Source organism: Delphinapterus leucas, chromosome 7, assembly GCF_059928025.1.
Source record: "Delphinapterus leucas isolate spDelLeu-1000000601 "Yukka" chromosome 7, BTC_Dleu_Yukka2, whole genome shotgun sequence".
Lineage (NCBI taxonomy): Eukaryota > Metazoa > Chordata > Mammalia > Artiodactyla > Monodontidae > Delphinapterus > Delphinapterus leucas.
This window is the reverse complement of record NC_143135.1, coordinates 6,345,799-6,364,667: the sequence shown is the minus strand read 5'-3', so window position 1 is coordinate 6,364,667 and position 18,869 is coordinate 6,345,799. Positions and strand designations below refer to the sequence as shown.

General features: G+C 55.8%; 3 protein-coding genes, 1 long non-coding RNA gene and 1 other non-coding gene across 16 annotated transcripts in view; 2 read left to right on the top strand and 3 right to left on the bottom strand.

Moving 5' to 3' along the window:
- RIN1 (Ras and Rab interactor 1) overlaps positions 1 to 3,361 on the bottom strand; it is a 15,565-nt gene extending 12,204 nt beyond the window's left edge. For all 3 annotated transcript variants that reach the window (XR_016393753.1, XR_002647097.2, XM_022591372.2), the window contains exons 1-6: positions 2,369 to 3,361; positions 2,045 to 2,225; positions 1,833 to 1,947; positions 1,668 to 1,740; positions 1,434 to 1,525; positions 542 to 1,279 (exon numbers count right to left, since the gene is read on the bottom strand). Coding sequence is in view for 1 of the 3 variants with exons in the window: in XM_022591372.2 (XP_022447080.2) it covers positions 542 to 1,279; positions 1,434 to 1,525; positions 1,668 to 1,740; positions 1,833 to 1,947; positions 2,045 to 2,225; positions 2,369 to 2,454 (1,285 nt within the window). In the remaining 2 variants the exon portion in view is untranslated. The remainder of the gene's footprint in view (positions 1 to 541; positions 1,280 to 1,433; positions 1,526 to 1,667; positions 1,741 to 1,832; positions 1,948 to 2,044; positions 2,226 to 2,368) is intronic.
- LOC149748674 (uncharacterized) overlaps positions 1 to 18,869 on the top strand; it is a 19,652-nt gene extending 783 nt beyond the window's left edge. Inside the window, exons 2-3 of the long non-coding RNA XR_016393754.1 lie at positions 92 to 13,897; positions 14,037 to 18,869. This is a non-coding gene — a long non-coding RNA (uncharacterized LOC149748674). The remainder of the gene's footprint in view (positions 1 to 91; positions 13,898 to 14,036) is intronic.
- BRMS1 (BRMS1 transcriptional repressor and anoikis regulator) lies at positions 3,468 to 10,675 on the bottom strand. 10 transcript variants are annotated; one of them, XM_022591375.2, is made up of 10 exons: positions 10,503 to 10,666; positions 7,754 to 7,899; positions 7,596 to 7,686; positions 7,353 to 7,480; positions 7,126 to 7,205; positions 6,945 to 7,041; positions 6,280 to 6,372; positions 5,074 to 5,138; positions 4,536 to 4,575; positions 3,468 to 4,023 (listed from the first exon to the last, which is right to left on the bottom strand). In XM_022591375.2, exons 1-10 carry the CDS (start codon positions 10,652 to 10,654, stop codon positions 4,016 to 4,018), a joined length of 900 nt encoding a protein of 299 aa, XP_022447083.1. In that variant the 5' UTR covers positions 10,655 to 10,666; the 3' UTR covers positions 3,468 to 4,015. The 10 variants fall into 10 exon arrangements, with proteins under 10 accessions (XP_022447083.1, XP_022447082.1, XP_089770613.1 ...); XM_022591374.2 differs by lacking the exon at positions 6,280 to 6,372 and having other exon boundaries at positions 5,074 to 5,229; positions 10,503 to 10,668; XM_089914487.1 differs by lacking the exon at positions 6,280 to 6,372 and having other exon boundaries at positions 5,074 to 5,229; positions 7,353 to 7,471; positions 10,503 to 10,668.
- On the bottom strand, positions 10,904 to 13,228 carry B4GAT1 (beta-1,4-glucuronyltransferase 1). The gene is made up of 2 exons (XM_022591373.3): positions 12,020 to 13,228; positions 10,904 to 11,778 (listed from the first exon to the last, which is right to left on the bottom strand). The coding sequence occupies exons 1-2, from the start codon at positions 13,073 to 13,075 to the stop codon at positions 11,587 to 11,589; spliced, it is 1,248 nt and encodes a 415-aa protein (XP_022447081.1). The 5' UTR covers positions 13,076 to 13,228; the 3' UTR covers positions 10,904 to 11,586.
- TRNAS-GCU (transfer RNA serine (anticodon GCU)) lies at positions 13,657 to 13,738 on the top strand. The gene has a single exon. It is a non-coding gene; the product is annotated as a tRNA-Ser (tRNA).

Sequence of the window (18,869 nt, the reverse complement as noted above, 5' to 3'; positions counted from 1 at the left end):
GCATGATCAGGAGAGGAGAGGGATGAAAAAGAGGAGGAACCTTGGGACTTCCCTGGTGGCGCAGTGGTTAAGAATCAACTTGCCAATGCAGGGGACACAGGTTCGATCCCTGGTCCGGGAAGATCCCACGTGCCGCGGAGCAACTAAGCCCGTGTGCCACAACTACTGAGCCTGTGTGCCACAACTACTGAAGCCCGTAAGCCTAGAGCCCGTGCTCCGCAACAAGAGAAGCCACCACAATGAGAAGCCTGCTCACCACAACAAAGAGAAGCCCCTGCTTGCCGCAGCTACAGAAAGCCTGCATGCAGCAACGAAGACCCAACGCGGCCATAAATAAAATAAATAATAAATTTAAAAAAGATATGGAAACTTGGTGACAGGAAGGCAGGCGGTGGACAGAATTTGCTTGAATGGTGGTGAGACAAAGTGGGTTTGTAAAGCCGCAGAACAGACTGAGAGACAGGCTGGCAGTGTGGGGAGGCAGAGAGAGTGGAATGGGGAGATGGTGCTGAACCGGCAGAGCCCCGGGCTGGAGTCTTACCCAGCCTTTCTGGTGACAGCAGCTTCTCCGGGCCCAGCTCCGCGCTCAGCATGGCTCGGGCCCGGCTCAGCACCTCGCGGATACCCTGCAGCTCCTGGGTCTCAGGGCCGGCCCGCACCTGGGTCAGTAGGTCCTGCACCAGCTGGCCCACGGCTGTGTGTCGGTCCTGCATCAGCGCTGCGGCTGCCCGGCCCACCTGCCGCTCGGGCGCCAGCAGGGAGCAGAAGGCAGCGCTCATGGACCGAAGCAGCGGCCGCCGGCGGCCCAGGCGGGGTGAGGTTGCTGGGCTCCCCTGGGACCCTGGCACCCCCTCCTCCTCTGAGCTGCTGGGGGAGCCGCAATCCACCTCCTGGAGGGAAGGCAGTGGCGGGAGGCTGGGGCCGGTGCCCCCTGGCACACGGTACCCCACTGAGCTCTCCCTCCGCAGCAGCTGGCGAGAGGGCAACCTTTCTGTCTGGTTGGGGGCTGTCCCTGGCAGCACTGGGACTGGGGGAGGCGGCACAGCTGGTGGAGACAGGGGGCTGGAGGTCTCTGTGGACACACGCACTTTAAAGCTCCTCTTGAATTTCTCCCGCTTGGTGGGACCCAGGTCCCCTGGGAACAAGGGGTTGAAGAAACACAAGGCAGCTCCAGTGCCCTGGTCCAGCTCTTGTGGGGACCGGGGCTTCAGCCTGGGCAGCAGTGGGCCTTCAGATGGGCCTGGCTGAGCCTTGGTGTTGAGGGAGGAGCTCCAGAACTCTAGGGAAGAGAAACAGGTTGGGGCCTCAGGGGGTTCAGGGAGGGGGCCCAACCGAGAGAAAGGCACAGGCTTCAGGCTGTGTGCCCATGCCTTCCCTTTCCCTCTTGGCCTCAGTTTGTCCATCTGAGCAACGGGTAGTAGGGGAGCCCTTACCAATGCCCAGATGGGAGATGGCTTCCAGCTCCTTGCGGGTGGCTGCCTGGCAGATGGCTCTGGGGAGCTGAAGCGGGAGGAGAAGAATGTCCCTGAGGCCAGAGAGGGGAGCAAAAAGTCAGGAGTGAGGAAAGCTCCGGGCTGTGGGCACTGAGAGCGTCTGTGTGGGAGGAGGACAGGGTATCCCAGGGAGCAGGGCCCCATGGACAGCAGGCGCCCTGCAGGCAGGCTCACCGGGTGTGGCAGTAGGCACAGATGAGCTGGACCAGGTCCAGGAACACAAGCTCTGAGCCCTCCAAGGAGACGCCTGAGAGACGGGAAGTGAGGTTGTTCTCTGGGGAACCCCGGTGCCCTGCCTTGATGGCTTCCAGCCCCTCCCTCCAGGCCGGTCCCTCTCACCCCCAGGGCTCTCCTGGATGTAGTGGCTGGAGACGAAGGAGGGGCCGCTGGCCTCGGGCAGCCGCATGCACAAGGCTTGGCACTGGCGAGTGTTAGATTTCCGTACCAGGAATGTCTGCGAGTCGACAGGGGTCGGAGGCTCAGGACCTCCGTGTCCAGCCCCGCTCCCTCCCACCCTTGGCCACCAGCCCCAGGGGTGGGGGAAGACTCACCCCGGGGGGCTCGGTCCTCAGCACGTGCAGCGCGGCCGCGGCGTTGGCCCGCAGCTGCAGCCACACGGGCCGGGTAAGCAGCAGGCGCTCCCGCAGGCTCACGGTGCGCCCGGGCTGCTGGGGCCCACCTGCTCGTGCCCCGCCGGCATCAGGCACATCGTACAGCGGGTCCTGGGCTGGCCTGGGGGCAGGCGCCAGACCTGAGCAGGGGGCCAGGGGCTGGGAACCTTGCCCAACCCTCTCCCCCTCCTTGCCCCAGGACAGACCCAGTTCTGTGGTCCCCCCGCCCCTGCCCCACCGGGTTGCCCTTCCAACTTCACTAACTTTTCTCTCTCCAGGTGCCCAGGTGCGAAGCTGGTTGCGCTGGGGGCTCCGAGAAGGCCTGCTCCAGACTCTCCAGGGGCTTCCATGGCTGGGAGCTCCTTCGGTATCTCCAGGGACTCAGGAAGAGAATCCAGCCCCCAAGGCAAGAGCACTCACATTCCCAGTGGTGAGTAACACTTCCTGAGGGCGGTTCGCCCTGTCACAGCCGCCAGTTAACTCTTGTGTGTCCACTCAGCCCGGGCAGTGCCTGCTTCCTCTGTTCTGGGCCCAGCCTCTGGGGGCAGGGATCGTCTCCACGCAAGTGGCCCTCCGAGGGCCCCAGCTGTGGGGCTACCACCTCCACACAGTGCGTCCTAAAGCCTTGCCAGCCTCCTCGAATCATACAGGTGGGCAGGAAGGGGTTAAGCAGGGCCTATCTAGGTCCCCACAGGCCTCGCCTTTGGGGCACCTTTACGTCTGTGGTCAACTGCTCATCTGTCCACGGTCTTGAAGTCAGCCTTGTGGGAGAGCGCCCCCTACAGGTCACCGATGACGCATTCCTGAGCTTAACTTGCGTTTTGGGATTTCAGGTTGCCGTGGAGAAAGGATGCTGTGTCTCCATGGAAACTAACCTCTTTGCTTAACTGAGGTTCTGGGGGTGGTTCTAACAGTCAGCGCTAAACAAGGGGGAGTCTGGCTGTGAGGTCGTCAGAACATGGCGCTGCTGCCAGCTGCCTCCCACGCACACAGGCTCTGCCAGCCTGCCTTGCCAATCTGCCAAGTGACTGGGGCAGGTGCAGACATGATCCAGTCTCCAAGCACCGAGTACCCAGTCCCCGTCCCCACCCAAGGCCACGTGCTCTGCCTGTGCCACATGTTGCTTCAGACGTTGCTCACCAGCACCAGGCAGTCCAGGGCCCAGCCCCCCACCTCTGGGGAGCAGGCAAGTGGGAGAACCCCCCTTCCCCAGCCTATACCCCAAGTCAGAGTGGGTAGGCTCCCACTAGGCAGTGAGAAGAGGTACCAGGGACCCCAGAAGAGACTGCCTGTCACAAGCACTCTCCATGAGAGCCCTGATTCCCTTGCAAGGTAAATTAGACACACGCCGGTCACGCCAGAGTCCCAGAAAAGGTTTTAATTCCAGTCCCTGAAATCTGGGAGGCGGACACCAGGAACCGCCTTGAGCAGGAAGACCTGGGGAGCCTGCCTTCTCACCTCCAACAACAGCCAGGACACAAAGGTCCCCCAAATATCATTTCTGGCCCAGAGTTCCCGTGAAGTGGGACCCAGCTCACTGGCTCGGTGACTAGGGAGCCGGGTCCAAGGTCAGCAGAAAGGATGTTGCTTTGGCTTAAGATGAGACACATCTTCATCAGGGAGGGCACCGCGAAGGCTGACCTTCAGTGGGGGCAGGTGGTGGGCTGGCCGGGGATGGAGGAGACAGTGTTGCCTGGCTAAGGCAGCTCCAGGCCACAGTTGAACAGGGCCCCGAGGAGGGGCAGAGGAGTCCAGACCAGTGGCGGCTGGAGGGGAGGGCCACAGCAGCACTGCAGGACTGGCTGGGCAGACGCTGAGGGGCCTGTCAGTCTGCCTTTCTGCAGCAGGTAAGTTCAAATGCTGGGTTTGCTGCCAGCTGCTCCAAGGGCCCCCTGGCTGTGAACAGCAGGGTCAAGGTCCTGGGGGTACACAGGAAGGGAAAAATCACTGCAGGTGAGAGGATGCTGAACCAAGAGGGAAGCAGGCACTTCATATGGGGGACTGAGAGGAGTGGCCTCTGTCTGGCCCAGAGCAGGCAAGGCCAGGAGGGCACAGGTCAGCTCCACACCCCTGATTCCTGGGCCTCTCTGGTACTCTGGGCCCACCAGGCCGGCTGCTAGGGCTCAGCACTCCACCCTCCCTAACCAGAGCTGGCGGGGCGGGCCCATCACCTAGCCCCATTACTCACCCCCGCCCTAGCTCCCACAATGCCCTCACACCCAGACCGTCCTGGCTCTCTCAGGCCACTGATCTGACACAGACCCTGCCTCCCTCTGGGCTCCTTTCCTGGAGGCTGGGCTGGGGGAGGAAGAACAACCCCGGTAGTTTGTGGGTTTTTTTGACCAGGGATCGAACCCGCGCCCCCTGCAGTGGAAGCGTGGAGTCTTAACCACTGGACCGTCAGGGAAGTCCCGACCCTGCCGGTTCTTACCATCTGATTTTCTCTTCTGAGGGGACACGGCTGCTCTTGCCTGGGTGGGTAAGAAGAAAACCCCCCTGAGAGCCTGCCTCCAGCTTGGCAAGTCCCCCTTCCACCATCAGCCTTTCTGAGGTGGAGGTGCTGCTGGGTCCGGGCTGCACTAGAGGGGTTGCCGGGGTATAAGACCCCTTCTAGGCAAAGGTTTGATGTGCTCTCCTGTCAGACTCAGGCAGCCCAGCTGCTTTCCCGCCTTCCTGCCCTCCCTTTACCCCCACCCCCATCAAAACCTGCCCTGCAACAAGAAAGGGGCTGATGTAGACTAGGAACTCCCTCCTCCAGAACAGCCTCAGGCCAAACGAGGCTTGTGAGCTCAAGCAATGCCAGGGAACCTGGGCTGAAGGCAGAGGGTGCCAAGGGCTGAGCAGAGAGCTTCCCAGGCCCTCAGGAAGTCCACACGTGGAGAGCCTGCAAAGACCAAAGCTGGCGTCTGGTTGGGGAGGGGGCGCTGCACTGCCAGCCCCCATCCTGAGACACGCAGCACCGGACCCACCTTTTTGATGGCTGTCCAGTCCTCCAGGATGTCGATCTCCTGCAGCATATACACGATGTAAGGGCCTGCAATGGGGGTCAAGGAAGCAGGAAGCCTGGTGGAGGGGGCAGGTGACGGGCCTTGGCCCGGGAGCTCCAACACTCAGAAGAGGCGGTGCTGTGGACAGCGGGGCAGGGAGCCGAGGACCTAGTTAAGAGCTCAGGCTCCACCTCCTACCTCTTGGCCCCCAGGTTCTCGGCAGGGTGGAGAGGTGGCATGGCTATGGCCTATTTCACCCACTCCACGGGGGCCTTCCAGCCTCAACCCTACCACTTCTCAGCTCCCCTCACCTATTCTCCGGTCTCAAGGTCAGAAGGCCAAGGTCCATGCCACCCACTCAGGGATCTGGCCCCTTTCCCCATCTACATCTAGTCTCCTCTGTCCTGAAAACAACCCTCCTTCGGTCTCACACTCCCCTGTGGGGACCAGCCACTCTGTCCCCCTGATGTCTCCACATCCTCACCTCCCATTCACCCTTCAAGTCTCTGCAGTCCAGATTCTTCCCTCCCTCCCTGCATGAACCTGATTCCCACCACCAGGAGGTCAGTGCCCTGAGAATCTGGTTGCTGCAGGAATATGAGGGGTGGGGTGGGGTGCACAAGAGAATTCAATTCAATTCAACTCCGTGCTGCTGTGCCAGGAGGGAGGAAGGCACAGCAGGCCCTGGACCAAAGGGACGCACACCTGGGGCGGGGCAGAGATGACCATGCCCAGATGGGAAGCAGGTGCCCCAGTTTAGGTACAGGGGTAATACCTAAACAGCCATTTCGGCGGGGAAACCAGGAGAGGCTTCGTGGAGGAAGTAACAACCGAGACGAGCACTGAGCAGGCACACGGGCAAAGGCAGCCGATAGGAGAATGGAAAATCAGCAAAGGCATGGGGGTGGGAAAGCCTGGGACGTCATGGGAAAGCCAGAAGGGCCTCAAAGGAGAGCTCACTCCGGAAATTACGGGGAAATCTCTGGATGGATGTTTCTACTTTTTTACGGTCCACACAGCCTAGGAGGACCCCCGCAAAAAATCCCTGACGGCTGAATTTGACTGGACATGGCCACAGGGTGCCAGATGACCATAAATGAGTCTGGTCTGCCTCTGTCTTCCGTGTCCCTCCACCCTCCTCCGCCCTGACCTCTCGCCCAGCTCGGGCCACCGTGGGGGAAAGGATACCGGAAACAAGAGGGGCCTTCTTCCTCTTGCTGGGCGGCACGGAGCCCCAGGTCTTCGAGCTGCCTCTGGCGTGCAGTTTGTCATCCCACCACTCTGTGCCCCAGACCAGGGTCAGGATTGGGGTGCCGGCCATCCCAGGACGCCCCACCCCTGTAGCCTGCGTCCCTCACCCGGGCCAGGCCAGCCCTTCCCCATCACTCGTGCCCCTACCCCAACCAGGGCAGTGCAGAGAAGCCTGGGCTTGGGGTTGGAAGCTGAGTTCAACCCTGGGAAAGAGGTCACCATGATTTTGTGAGGCTCGCTTTCCTCATCTGTTTCATGGACAGGGGTACGATAATAATTCCTCCCTCCCCAGTGCCCTGTATGAATGTCGGCCTGTGGACATGGAGAGGACTTGGCCATGGCATGTGCGTGTGTCAGAATGACACCTCCGTTCTGGAAATTGAGCAGGGGGGCAGGGGACCCGCTCTTCCTGAGTCCCCACTGTGTGCCAGGCTCTGGGCTAGGCGCTTCCCTGGCTGCTTTCATTCAGTCTCCACAGTGACCACGAAGCAGGTCCTCTTACAACCCCCCTGTGCAGGGAGGGAAGCTGAGGCCAAGACAGGGGGCAGGCACTGAAAGCACAGGGCCTGGGGCAGGGGTGCCCAGCCAGCCGCTCGCCTCACCAGAGCTGATGTCCAGGCTCTGGCGGTCCTCCTCCAGCCTCTGGATCCGCTCCTGCAGCTCCCCCTGCAGGGTGTCGTAGAGCAGCAGCTTCTCACTCTGGAAGAGGCGGAGTGGCTCAGCCAGGCAGGCCGGGGCAGCCACTTCCGTCCCCACCTAGCGCCCAGCGCCCGGCACATTCACCTCCAGGTGCTGCTTGGCTCCCTGCAGCTCACACTCGTACTTGTTCCTGATCACGTCCAGACAGAAGCCCTTGTAAATCCCTGTGGAGGGAGGGAGAGGGAGGTCCTGCTTGGCCAGGGACCCAGGGGCCCATAAAGGGGGGCCAGGGGCACGGGTGAGGCAGAGCAGGGACAAGAAGGGAAGGGGACAGAGAGCCATGGCTTCTGGTAGGGGAACAGGGCACACACCTGCCACCTGAATGCGGATCTTGAGGCTCCGCTGCAGCCCCCCGAGAGGCTCTGTGTATTCGGGCGCCCTCTCAGCTCCCACCTCCTCCAGCCGCACCCGCAGCTGACTCAGCCGTTCCCTGAACAACCTGGGAGGTAAGAGGCAGCCGCGCACCCGTGTGCTCGCCCGTCAAACACGAGCGGAGCGCCCGCTCCACAGCAGGCCCCAGCCAGCCCTGCCCGGCCCCAGGGTCCCTTGCTCACTTCTCCTTCAGCTCCGAGAACTGCTTCTCCAGGTCCAGCATTTCACTGACGCACTCACTGCGGCGGCGCTCGTAGCCCTCATCGTCCATCTCTGGGACAAGAGGCCAGTCAGGGCGGGCGGAGCGGGGGCGGGCGGCACGCGGGTGTGTGGGGCTCACCTGAGCTCTCCTCCTCGGACTCGGTCTGGCTGCCGCTCCGTTCCTCCTCGCTCTCTTCCTCCTCCCCATTCATCTCGGCGGCTGAGTCGCCCTCTGCTTCCATCTCCTCTGTGTCTTTGCTTGGAGGCTGGACGGGCATCTGGGCTCTGGGAGTAGGAGTGGAGCCATCACTCGCCACTGCCCACAGCTCTGAGCGGGAAAGTGGCCACTTGGGAAGTCAAACCAAGCCTCACTGCAGATGGGGACAACCGGGGGGGAGACTGGACTCGCCACACCCTGGGCACACACTGGGTGGGGCAGGTGCAAGTGGCCCTGCCTGCACATCTCCCAGAAGCCTGGGAACCACAGAAATGCCCATGCCCTTGGACGCTGCTAGTGATCCCAATCCCGGGAATAGTGGCCAAGGTGACGATCCATAAGATGGGAAAGGCCAAGGGTGGGCTCCCCACTGTCTGTGGGACTGGGCCCAAACATCTGACTGGGGCTTTCAAGGCCCTACATAGACTGGACTTGAACTGCTGGTCCGGCTCCTTCACCCCACCTTCTAATGCTTAGTTCTCAAATATACCATGCACTTCCTACCCAGCTCCCCCCGCCCGCCGTGCTGCTCCTTCTGCCTGTGATGCCACCACTTCTCTTCCTGAGAACACTCTACAATGCCCATCTTCTCACCGTGCTCAAATCCTATCTCCCTCTGCTTCCTCTAAGACCTCACGTCATCAGTGCTCCCGTCTTCTGCATCCTCCACTCTCCCTCTTGACAGCTCTGTCCCGTGAAACTTTAGATGCGCTCAGGAATTTCCCACCATATAGAAAAAGCAGAAACACAAAACTTCACCCCACTCCACTCAATCGCCCCCCGTTTTCCACCTTTTCCAGGCCTTGCTCTTCCTACTTTCACCTCCCGCTTGTTCCAGTCTGTTTCTGTATCATCGCTCTCAGCTGAAACTGATCCTGCAGAGTTAACAGATGACCCCCTTGTACCTAATGCCAATAGTTTTTGGTGCTTACCTCAGGTTGACTTCTCAGCAACACTGAACACTGTTAAGCACTCCTTCATCTATTCACTCATTTAATCTTTATTGAAAATCTAATACATGCTAGGTACCATCAGACACCATGGTAGGAAGCAGGCACAAGTGTGACAGAAAGACAGTCTCTGACCTCAAGGAGTTTACAAGTTCCTGGATGAGAGAGAGGCCAAGAAGCAGATCATTACTGTGGGGTGAGAAGAGTTAAGATGAGGGGCATATGGGAGAGACAGCTAAACTGGGACCTGGAGCCTGCTGCAGTTTTGAGGGCAGAGGAAGATGGGCCAGACAGATGAGCTGAGCTGGTTGAGGGCGGGAGCATTTAACCAGAGTAAGTAGCGTGAGCAAAGACCCCGAAAGGAGAGAAGGGGCAGGGTTGGGGGCACCTGGGTCTAAGCCTCAGAGAGAAATCTGGGCTGCAGAGATCTGGTCATCACATATAGTGAGTTTTTCAGGCCTTGGGAGAGGGTGCAACCAGCAAGGCAGAATGTGTGGAGTGAGAAGGGGCTCGTGATGGAACTCCCAGGGTCACCAAAGGGGTAGATGATGCGACCCCTGCAAAACAGAAGGAAAGCAGCAAGAGATGGAGGAGGGAAAACTCAAAGCATGGAGAGAACTTCAGAATGAAGGAGACGTGACAGTGCCAAGTGCGGCCAAAAGATCACTCAAGAGGAAGAATAAATAGTCTTCTCAACAGATCATCTCTTTGTCTACTGGGGGCTTCTGGTTCACTGTGATATGCTTGTCTGGGCACTTCTTTTGTAGTCCTTTAGTTCCGTGTAGACACCCTTCCTTATTTATTTACACGTCTATTTGCCCATTCTCATGTCTGTCTCCCCAACCAGTCTGTAAGCCTCACCAGGGCTGGGCTGCACATGCGCTTTATTCGCCTAGCACAGTACTAACTCATTTGATGACTGGAGGATTTGCAAATACAAATTAAACCAAACAAACTTTTGCAGGGCAGGGATTGGCTTTTACTTCTTGGTAGCCCCCGGCCTCTGTAGTGGTAGCAAACGTCAATTCAAGTAAATTAACTGGCCTAGCCTAGAGGACAGTTTCGAAACATTCCTCAATGATTTCACAAATGATCTGACCCTGACCTGAAAACCTCGGTTCTCCAAACCAGCCTCATCTTTCCCATTCTCAAGCCTCAGTTCCTGCATTTCCCAAACTTCGCAATTCCTCTTCACTGTTAAATATATTAATTTTGGAAGACGCAGCGGTAGGTAAGTTCTACCTTTCCGGACCAGAAAGGGTGAGGGGTTGGGGGAGGTCTCTCCAGCAGTCTGAGTCTACTGGGTGAGCTGAATTAAATCACAACCTCCCCCTCCTTACCTTGGGTATAAAAAGAGAATAATAAAGATTGCAAGCGGTAAGGAATGGAAAAGCAAATTATAAGGCACTGTGTACAGGCAGTTTATCTCTCAGAAAGTGAGCATGTCGAGGGCAGGCCTCCTCGAAAGGAAAATTCTTCCCTACCCTCGAAGAAGCCAACACAGCCCCTCTACGGCGCGCCGAGAGCCCCCCGTCCCGCTCCATCTGCGTAGGCGCGGGCGCGGGCGGGACAATCACTGGCTCTTCCACGGCCAGAACCGGTCCCGCGGCCCCCGGCACGCATCCGGCCGGTTAAATCTCCGCTTCGGCCTTGGAGATTGGGCCGGCTCCGACCCACTGGCCGGAGAGGGCGAACCAGGCGCCAGGGTTGGCGTTACGCACCCGCGGGGAGTGGGGCCTCCGGCCTCACGTCCGAGACTCCCTGAGAGGTGCCGGAGGCTGCCGGTACTGGCCACCGCCGCGGGGCTCGCAGAAGCGCCGAGCGAGCCTCTTTTCCTGAGGCGAGAGCCTGTCCACGCTTCCGCATGCGTCATCAGCAGGCGCCCGTCGGAGTGCTCACAATTGGACAGCTCGGGGCGAGGCATGCCGGGATACCGCGGGCCGGTTTCCATAGCAACCGACTGAACTTCACACAGGCTTTCAACAGGCAGGAAAGGCCCTCGTGCGTTTCTTGCTTTGCCGCCAGCGCGCCTCGGTCTGCAGCCACCACGCACGGCTTGAAAGCGGAGACCCCGCGACCTGCTCCCCCACCCCGCCCGGTTCAGGAGAGTAATGGAGCCAGCTTAAGGTGTGAACACTCATTTATTTACACATTGTAGTCGGTAGGCAAATTACCCAGCCCAGCCTATTCAGGGGTCCAGATCTCAGACTCCCACGCACAGAGCCTGCAGACCCATCCCTTCTCCAGGGCCCCCAAGACGGAGGCCTAAGACAACCAGGAAGTTGCCCAAAAGCTAAGAACTAAATCCAACGCCTTCAACTGATTTCTTTCCAAAATGCCCATTTTGTTAAGTACTCAGACTTCTCAGCTCTGCCCCATTCATACTTTTTGCTCTCCTATAGCCCACCCACCCAAGAGTGTTAATAATAATAACCATAATAATAACAACAATAATAATACTGTAATAATATTAATAATACTTCACATTTGTACGAAGCTTACAGAATGTTTTCACATGTAGCATCTCATCTGAACCTCCCAACAGTTCTGTGAGGTAGGTATTCTCACCTCCCTTTAACAGATGGGGTAACTGAGGCTCAGAGAGCGAACGGGATTTGCTCAAGGCCACACAACTAGTTAGTGGTTAAGCTAGGACTTGATCCCAGCATCCCATACTCAAGTCCAGTGTTCAAACACCACAGCTACCACTGTAAAGTGGAGTGACATTTCTTACCCCAGTCAGGCCTGAGGGGCGGCCTAAGGAGTGAGGAGGCTGAGACTTCTCAGACTAGGGGAGGGAAGGGCTCAGCAGTGACGCGGGGAGTCAGGGTACTTGGCCTTCAACTCCTGTTTGAACTGACGGTAAAGGATCTTATTGTGCTGATTTTCGGCCTCTTTCTGGGGATGGAATTTCAGAGCTTCTTTGAAGCCCTTATGAACCAGGAAACCTTCGTTCAACACCTCGAAATCGAATCCTGCCACGTGCAGCTCACAGGCCTGTGGGGGAAGAGACAGGTCAGCAAAATTCGATGACATTCCTAGGGCAGAGACTGACATCCCTGCTCGCTCCAGCATTCCTATTCCTCTAGAGGCATCCTGGATCTTCCAACCATCCAACCACCTCCTGAACTATGATCCCTCCTGCCTCATTGCCTCTTTTCCATCCAGAGCCACTCATAGCTCTCTGACCCCACCATCCATCCTGCCCCATTTCCCCTGCCCTCTCCCTTATGAGCACCTGGCTGATACGATTGAAGCCATACTGCCGAAAGCGCTCGTCGAAGTTGGGCACCTTGCCTCCGGCCACGTAGAATGGCTCCCAGGGGTCTTGCCAGGGCACCACGTAAGCAGGCCTCAGCAAGGTCTCTTCTGGCAGGTTGACCCAGCGGGAGTAGTTGGTGGGCGCCTGGCAGGGGGTGCACAGCCCATAATAGAAGGGCCGCACCTCGCCCACCTGGTAGAGCTGCAGCAGCTCGTTTTTGTTCGTGGGCATGCGGCGGGCTCGACGGATCTCGAAGGCAGGCACCACCAGCGCTGTGCCCGCCCACTGCTTGCTCTGATCCAGCATTTCTCGCAGGCCTCTCCACAGCCCCTCACTGGGCACCATGTCCACGTCGATTACCAGGGCATAGTTAGCCCCCTCACGAGCCAGATTCCTCAGCAGGTTATTGGGGTAGGAGACATTGGTGCCCAGCGCGTAATTGATCCCGGGCTGGGCCACCCTGGCTAGCTTGTCAAAGACCTCCTGGCAGGACCGCAACAGGGCAAACTCCCCTGGCTCCCGGGGGTCGGGCACGGCGGCCTCATAGCGTGAGGGGCACACAAGGTGCATGGCAACCCTGGCACGCATATCGGGGCAGTGGCTGCTCAGCGCGTAGGTCAGCACTGTGGCCAGCTGCGCCTCCTCCTTGGTGGCGGCGAACACCGACACGGATAGCGGGCCCTCCCAGCGCTCCAACAGGCCCGATAGGTGCAGCAGGTTGTCCACACTGGCGTGAGTGGCCAGGATCACATCGTTGGGGTCCATGGTGGTCTTCAGTAGGCCCCTGTAGACGCGATAGTCGCCGCTAGCGTCCAGGACGCCTCCGGAGGCCAGCGCGGTGCGGAGCTGCGCCTTGACTTGGTCCACCGACCGCGGGGACGGGGGAAAGAATTCAAAATATTGGTCTTGCTCCTCCTGCCCGTGCAGCCCGGACAGCAGCGACAGGTAGAGCAGCTGCAGCATCGCCACCAGCATTAGCGCGGCCAGCAGCAGCTGGTAGAAGGCGCACCGTATGGCGTAGGACATCTGCATGGCTCTCGGGGCTCGCGGCGCGCAGCAGAGACCACCGGGCCGCAGCCTCCGCCTGCCGCCGCAAGCCCGGATTTACCGCAGACTGCCGAGCGCGGCCGAAGCGAGTCGAGGCGAGCCGAGCCCCTCGCGCAGCCGCGCCCGCCCGCCCGCGCCGGCCTCGGGCGCGCCAGCTCGCCCCCTGTGCGCCGGGAGGAGCTACTGCATTCTCTGCCCGCGCCGCGCGCTTTGTAAACGCTGGAAACTGCCCGCCACCGCTCCGCCGCGCCTGCTGGGTTCCCAGAAACAGGCACCCCCTCCTCCGGGTCAGTGAGCGACCTCCTGGACCAAGCGCGTCCTGAAACCCCGGCGCGCTCGTCCCCGACTTAGGGAGGGGAAATTGTGGCAGAGATTGGCTGCAGAGTGGTGAAGGATGGCGCGGGTTCCCGCCTGTGGCAGGCGGAAAGGAACACAAAAGCCCCTTTCTGTCCGCCGTCTCTCCCTCCTCTAGGTCTCATCACGTCTGTACTGAGGAGTGCCTGCGAGGGTGCCTGGAGCCGCGGGGATGAGAGATAAAGGAATGTGGAAAAGACTGCTGTACGCGGGACGAGGTGGCCGAGTGGTTAAGGCGATGGACTGCTAATCCATTGTGCTTTGCACGCGTGGGTTCGAATCCCATCCTCGTCGGTCGTGTTTTACAGTGGAGATGATTCTTAATTTTCACAACCCGATGTCTGGAGCAGCGGGTCGAAGAGAACTGAACAGGAGGTGGGACCCAGTTCCGTCCGGACTGGGCCTCTCTTCTGTCTTTGTTCAACCTGTATCCCTGGCCGTTTCATACTCCAGGTACCTGGGCCTTATGGGAGGTGGTTGGAGGTGTGCTTTTCCTTCTCCCTAGAAAGAGGGCCCGGGGTTTGGTGGCACCTAAAAACCAGAACCGGAATTCTGGCCAATGCTAAATTGGGGGCCAATATGTTTTCCGCAGGAACTAGAGAAAACCACCCTGGAGGAGCTGCTCTGTCTAAAGTACTGGAACTTGATGGTGGCAGTGGCGGTGATGCTTGATCATTTAAATTATTAATCTATTCAGTGCACTGATTCCCCTCCCCCAGCACTTCTCCCAGGGCAGAGACCTTGTTTGTATCCACACACCTGCCTCCCTAACACACAGACACACACACACACACACACACTTAAGCAGAAGGCCTCGAATATCTAACACCAGTCAGCGTACACACAAGGTGCTTGATAAGTGTTTGTGGAATGATTGCTCCATGGACTCTTTCAAAGAGGAGAGGCTGTGGGGAAGGGCAGGTACTTTGATATGTATTGTAGTAACTGTTCGAGCGCTGTGAATCTTGGAAAGGTGCTTTAGGACAGTCAGGGGAGGACCTGGAACGTCAGGATAAGGTGTTCGCCGGCTACTCCACACACAGTAGGGAGCCAAGGTTGTTGAGTTGAAGAGTGATCAGGAGACCTATATTCTGCGGCTCCAGCTTTTGGAATCTGATGCTGTCTCCAGGTAGACAATGTCAGAACTGAGTTGTGTTGTAGAGCACTTAGCTGGTGTCAGAGAATTGCTTGGTATGGGGGAAAAAACCATGCTTCAGAATTGATGCCAAAATTGTCTGTATAGAAATAAAACTGAATTTTGTGTATTCTTGAATCCTGCAACTTTGCTGAAGTCATTTATTAGCTCTAATTGTATGTGTCAGTGTGTGTATTCTTTAGGATTTTCTGTATGTGTGTGTATCACTTGTGATTATGGATAATTTTCCTTCTTCCTTTCCAATTTGGATGCCTCTTATTTCTCTTTCTTGCCCAGTTGTTCTGGCTAGAATGTCCAGTACGAAGTTGAATAGATGAAATGGTGAAAGCAGGCAGCCTTGTCTTTTTCCTGATCTTAGGGGGAAGACTTCAGTCTTTCACCATTAAGCATGAAATTGGTTGTGGATTTTTCATAAACACTCTTTATCAGGTTGAGGAAGTTCTTATTTATTCCTTGTTTGTTGAGTGTTTTTATCTTGAGAGGATGTTGGATTTTGTCAGATGCTTTTTCTGCCTCAGTTGAGATGATCATGTGGTTTTCCCCCTTCATTTTGTATTTGGTGTATTACAATGATTGATTTTTGTAGGTTGAAACACCTTGCATTCTAGAGTAAATCCCACTTGGTCATGGTGTATAATTCTTTTAATATGTTGCTGGGTTCAGTCTGCTAGTATTTTGTTGAGGAATTTTACATCTATATTCCTAAGGGATATTAGTTTGTAGTTTTCTTTTCTTGTGATGTCTTTATCTAGCTTTGGCATCAGGGTAACGCTGGTCACATAGAATGACTTAGGAAGTGTTCCCTCCTCTTGTATTTTTTTTTGTTTGTTTGTTTGTTTTTTTTGCGGTACGCGGGCCTCTCACTGCTGTGGCCTCTCCCGTTGCGGAGCACAGGCTCCACGCGCAGGCTCAGCGGCCATGGCTTACGGGCCCAGCTGCTCCGCGGCACGTGGGGTCTTCCCGGACCGGGGCACGAACCCGTGTCCCCTGCATCGGCAGGCGGACTCTCAACCACTGCGCCACCAGGGAAGCCCCTCTTGTATTTTTTTGAAGAGTTTGAGGACTGGTGTTAATCCTTTAAATGATTGGTAGAATTTGCCTGGGAAGTCATCGGGTCCTGGAGTTTCCTGGGAGGTTTTTGATTACTGATTCAATCTCATCCCTTGTTATAGATACGTCCATATTTTCTATTTCTTCTTGAGTTACTTCTGGTAGTGTGTGTTTCTAGGAATTTTTCCATTTCATCTGGTATCTCATTTGTTAGCATACAGTTATTCATAGTGTTCTCTTATAATGCTTTTTATTTCTGTATAATCAATAGTAATGACCCCCTTTCATTTCTGATTCTAGTAATTTTCAGGTCTTCACTTTTTTTCTTAGTCTACTCAAAGGTGTGTCAATTTTATTGACCGTTTCAAAGAACCAACTTTTGGTTTCATTGATTTTCTGTGTTGTTTTTCTATCTTCCATTTTGTTTATCTCCAATGTAATCTTTTTTTTTTGGCCACATTGGGTCTTCGTTGCTGCGTGTGGGCTTTCTCTAGCTGCGGTGAGCGGGGGCTACTCTTTGCTGCGGTGCACAGGCTTCTCATTGCGGTGGCTTCTCTTACTGCGGAGCGCAGGCTCTAGACACACGGGCTCAGTAGTTGTGGCTCGCGGGCTTAGCTGCTCCGTGGCATGCCCACTCTAATCTTTATCATCTCCTTCCTTCTGCTAGTTTTGGGTTTAATTTGCTTGAGATCCTCCTTTTTAATGAGGCATTTACAGCTGCAAGTTTCCTCTCAGCACTGCTCTTGCTGCATCCCATAAAGTTTAGTATGTTACCTTCATTTCCATTTGTCTCAAAGCATTTTCTAATTTCTCTTTTGATTTCTTTTTTAACCCATTAGTTGTTTAGGGGCATGTTGTTTAATTTCCACATATTTGTGAGGTTTCCAGTTTTTCTATTATTGGTTCCTAGTTTCGTTCCACTGTGATTGGAAAAGATACTTTGTGTGATTTTACTCTTTTAAAAATTATTGCAGGGACTTTTCTGGTGGTCCAGTGGGTAAGACTCCACGCTCCCAGTTCCGGGGGGCCCGGATTGAATCCCTGGTCGGAGAACTAGGTCCCGCATGCATGCCGCAACTAAGGAGTCTGCGTGCCGCAACTTAGACCTGGTGCAGCCTAAATAATTTTTTTTTTTTTTTTTTTTTTTGCGGTATGCGGACCTCTCACTGTTGTGGCCTCTCCCGTTGCGGAGCACAGGCTCCGGACGCGCAGGCTCAGTGGCCATGGCTCACGGGCCCAGCCGCTCCGCGGCATGTGGGATCCTCCCGGACCGGGTCACGAACCCGTGTCCCCTGCATCGGCAGGCGGACTCTCAACCACTGCGCCACCAGGGAAGCCCCTAAATAAATTTTTTTTTTTTAAATAAATATTTTTTAAAAATTATTGCAACTTTGTTTTGTGAGCTAATATATGATCTTCCCTGGAGAATGTTCCGTGTGCACTTGGGAAGAAGGTATATTCTGCTGTTTTTAGGTAGAGTGTTGTGTGTATGTCTGTTTGGCCTGTTTGGTTTGGAGTGTGTTCAAGTCCTGTTTCCTTGTTGATCTTCTGTCTAGTTGTTCTATCATTTATTAAAAGTGGGATCCTGAAGTCTCTATCATTGTAGAGATGTCTGTTTCTCCTTCAATTTTGTCAATTTTGACTTCATAGTTTTTAGGACTTTGTTGTTAGGTGTGTATATGTTTATAATTATTGTATCTTCTTGATGGACTTACGCTTTTACGAATATATAATATCCCTCTTTGTCTCTTCAATGATTTTTGAATTAAAGCCTATTTTTTCTGATATTAGTATATCCACCCCAACTGTCTTTTTTGGTTACTGTTTACATAGAATATCTTTTTCCATTCTTTAACTTTCAACCTATTTGTGGTTTTGGCTCTAAAGTGAGTTTCTGGTAGATAGCAAGCATATAGTTGAATCATTTTCAAATCCATTCTGACAATCTTTGACTTTTAATTGGAGAGCTGAATCAATTTAAAACCAGCAGGTGTCCTCCTCATACAAAGGTGAGCAACTGGAGGATAAGGACTGACCTTGCAATGTTTGTGTCCCTCCACCAAGCCTGTCTCAGTGCCCTCCACATAGAGCCCTCTCCAACTGTTTGCTCATGGACACTGGCTGCTTCTGAGGGAACCTGGGCCTGTTGGCAGAGCTGTGTCAGGCTGGGGATGTGGCGGTGGCCAGGGGGGCTGGGCATCAGGAGAGGGATGAGCCAAGTGTAGCCCATCAGCCCAAGAATTTTTCTAACATCAAAACCAGCTGCATCCTGATCTGATGGGAAAGTTGGGCTAGGTATACGGGGAAGGAGGACAGGAAGAAGGAATTCCATGTTGTGACATCATAAGGACATCTTTCTGGGCCCATCGTCCACTGCTCAGCCCAACCCGGCTGAACGCGGACCAGTACCACTGGGTTCCCCGGGATGGCTGGGTCTGGCAGGTCTAGGGAGCTTTTGGGTACAACAGACAACAGTCTCTGAAGGTAGAGAAGGAGAAGGGGACCTAGGAAGTACTGGGGTCCTGCTCCCACCAGTCCCAGCCAAAGGGTACAGCTAGGCCTAGTGGTCTGCACAAAATAATCCCAGGACTACAACTACCATTTAGTAAATGTCAGTCTGTACTCCAGTGCTTTCTCCAGGACTGCAGTCTCCAGGAATCCCAGTTCCCACTGCTGGGAAAGGGCCTGGCTTTGAACCCAGGACTGTGGGTCAGGGCACATGCACTTAACCACCAAGTTAAACGGCCTCTGTAGAGGCAGCAGCCTTCTCTTCTGTGTGCCTTCTCCTCTCTCTAATCCCCTGGTTAGGCCTCAGCCCTAAGGCCCTTCAGCGTTTGTCCCCAGCCCACTGCCCCAGCCTCATCCTCTCCTGTCCCCTTCCTCACACCCTAGGAGTTTCCGCTCCCCCGTGACCTGCCGCCAGAAGTCCCCACTGTTCCCTGAATATTCCGTGTCCATGCCTTCCACATTTTCTGGTACCTCTCCTGGGATGCCCCTCCCCCACCTCAGCCCAGCAAGCTCATATTCATCCCTCAAGGCCCAGCTCAGGGAACACCTCCTCAGGGATGCTTGCCCCAACTTCCCAGTTGAGATCACTGGCCCCCTCTTCTAAGAGTTTCATATTACACACTCTGCAGGGTCCTCACAAGCCCCATCACAAGTTACGTTCTATTTCCCATGGCCTTGGGAGGAGGGTCACAACTCCTTCAGGGTTACCAG

Coding starts and splice junctions, on each gene's coding strand:
- BRMS1 (XM_022591374.2), bottom strand. CDS start 10,654: ATGACGCATGCGGAAGCGTGGACAGGCTCTCGCCTCAGGAAAAGAGGC. Junction 7,481..7,595: donor TTCTCGGAGCTGAAGGAGAA/GTGAGCAAGGGA, acceptor CTTACCTCCCAG/GTTGTTCAGGGAACGGCTGA. Junction 4,576..5,073: donor ACTGGACAGCCATCAAAAAG/GTGGGTCCGGTG, acceptor TTACCCACCCAG/GCAAGAGCAGCCGTGTCCCC.
- B4GAT1 (XM_022591373.3), bottom strand. CDS start 13,075: ATGCAGATGTCCTACGCCATACGGTGCGCCTTCTACCAGCTGCTGCTG. Junction 11,779..12,019: donor GCTTCAATCGTATCAGCCAG/GTGCTCATAAGG, acceptor CTTCCCCCACAG/GCCTGTGAGCTGCACGTGGC.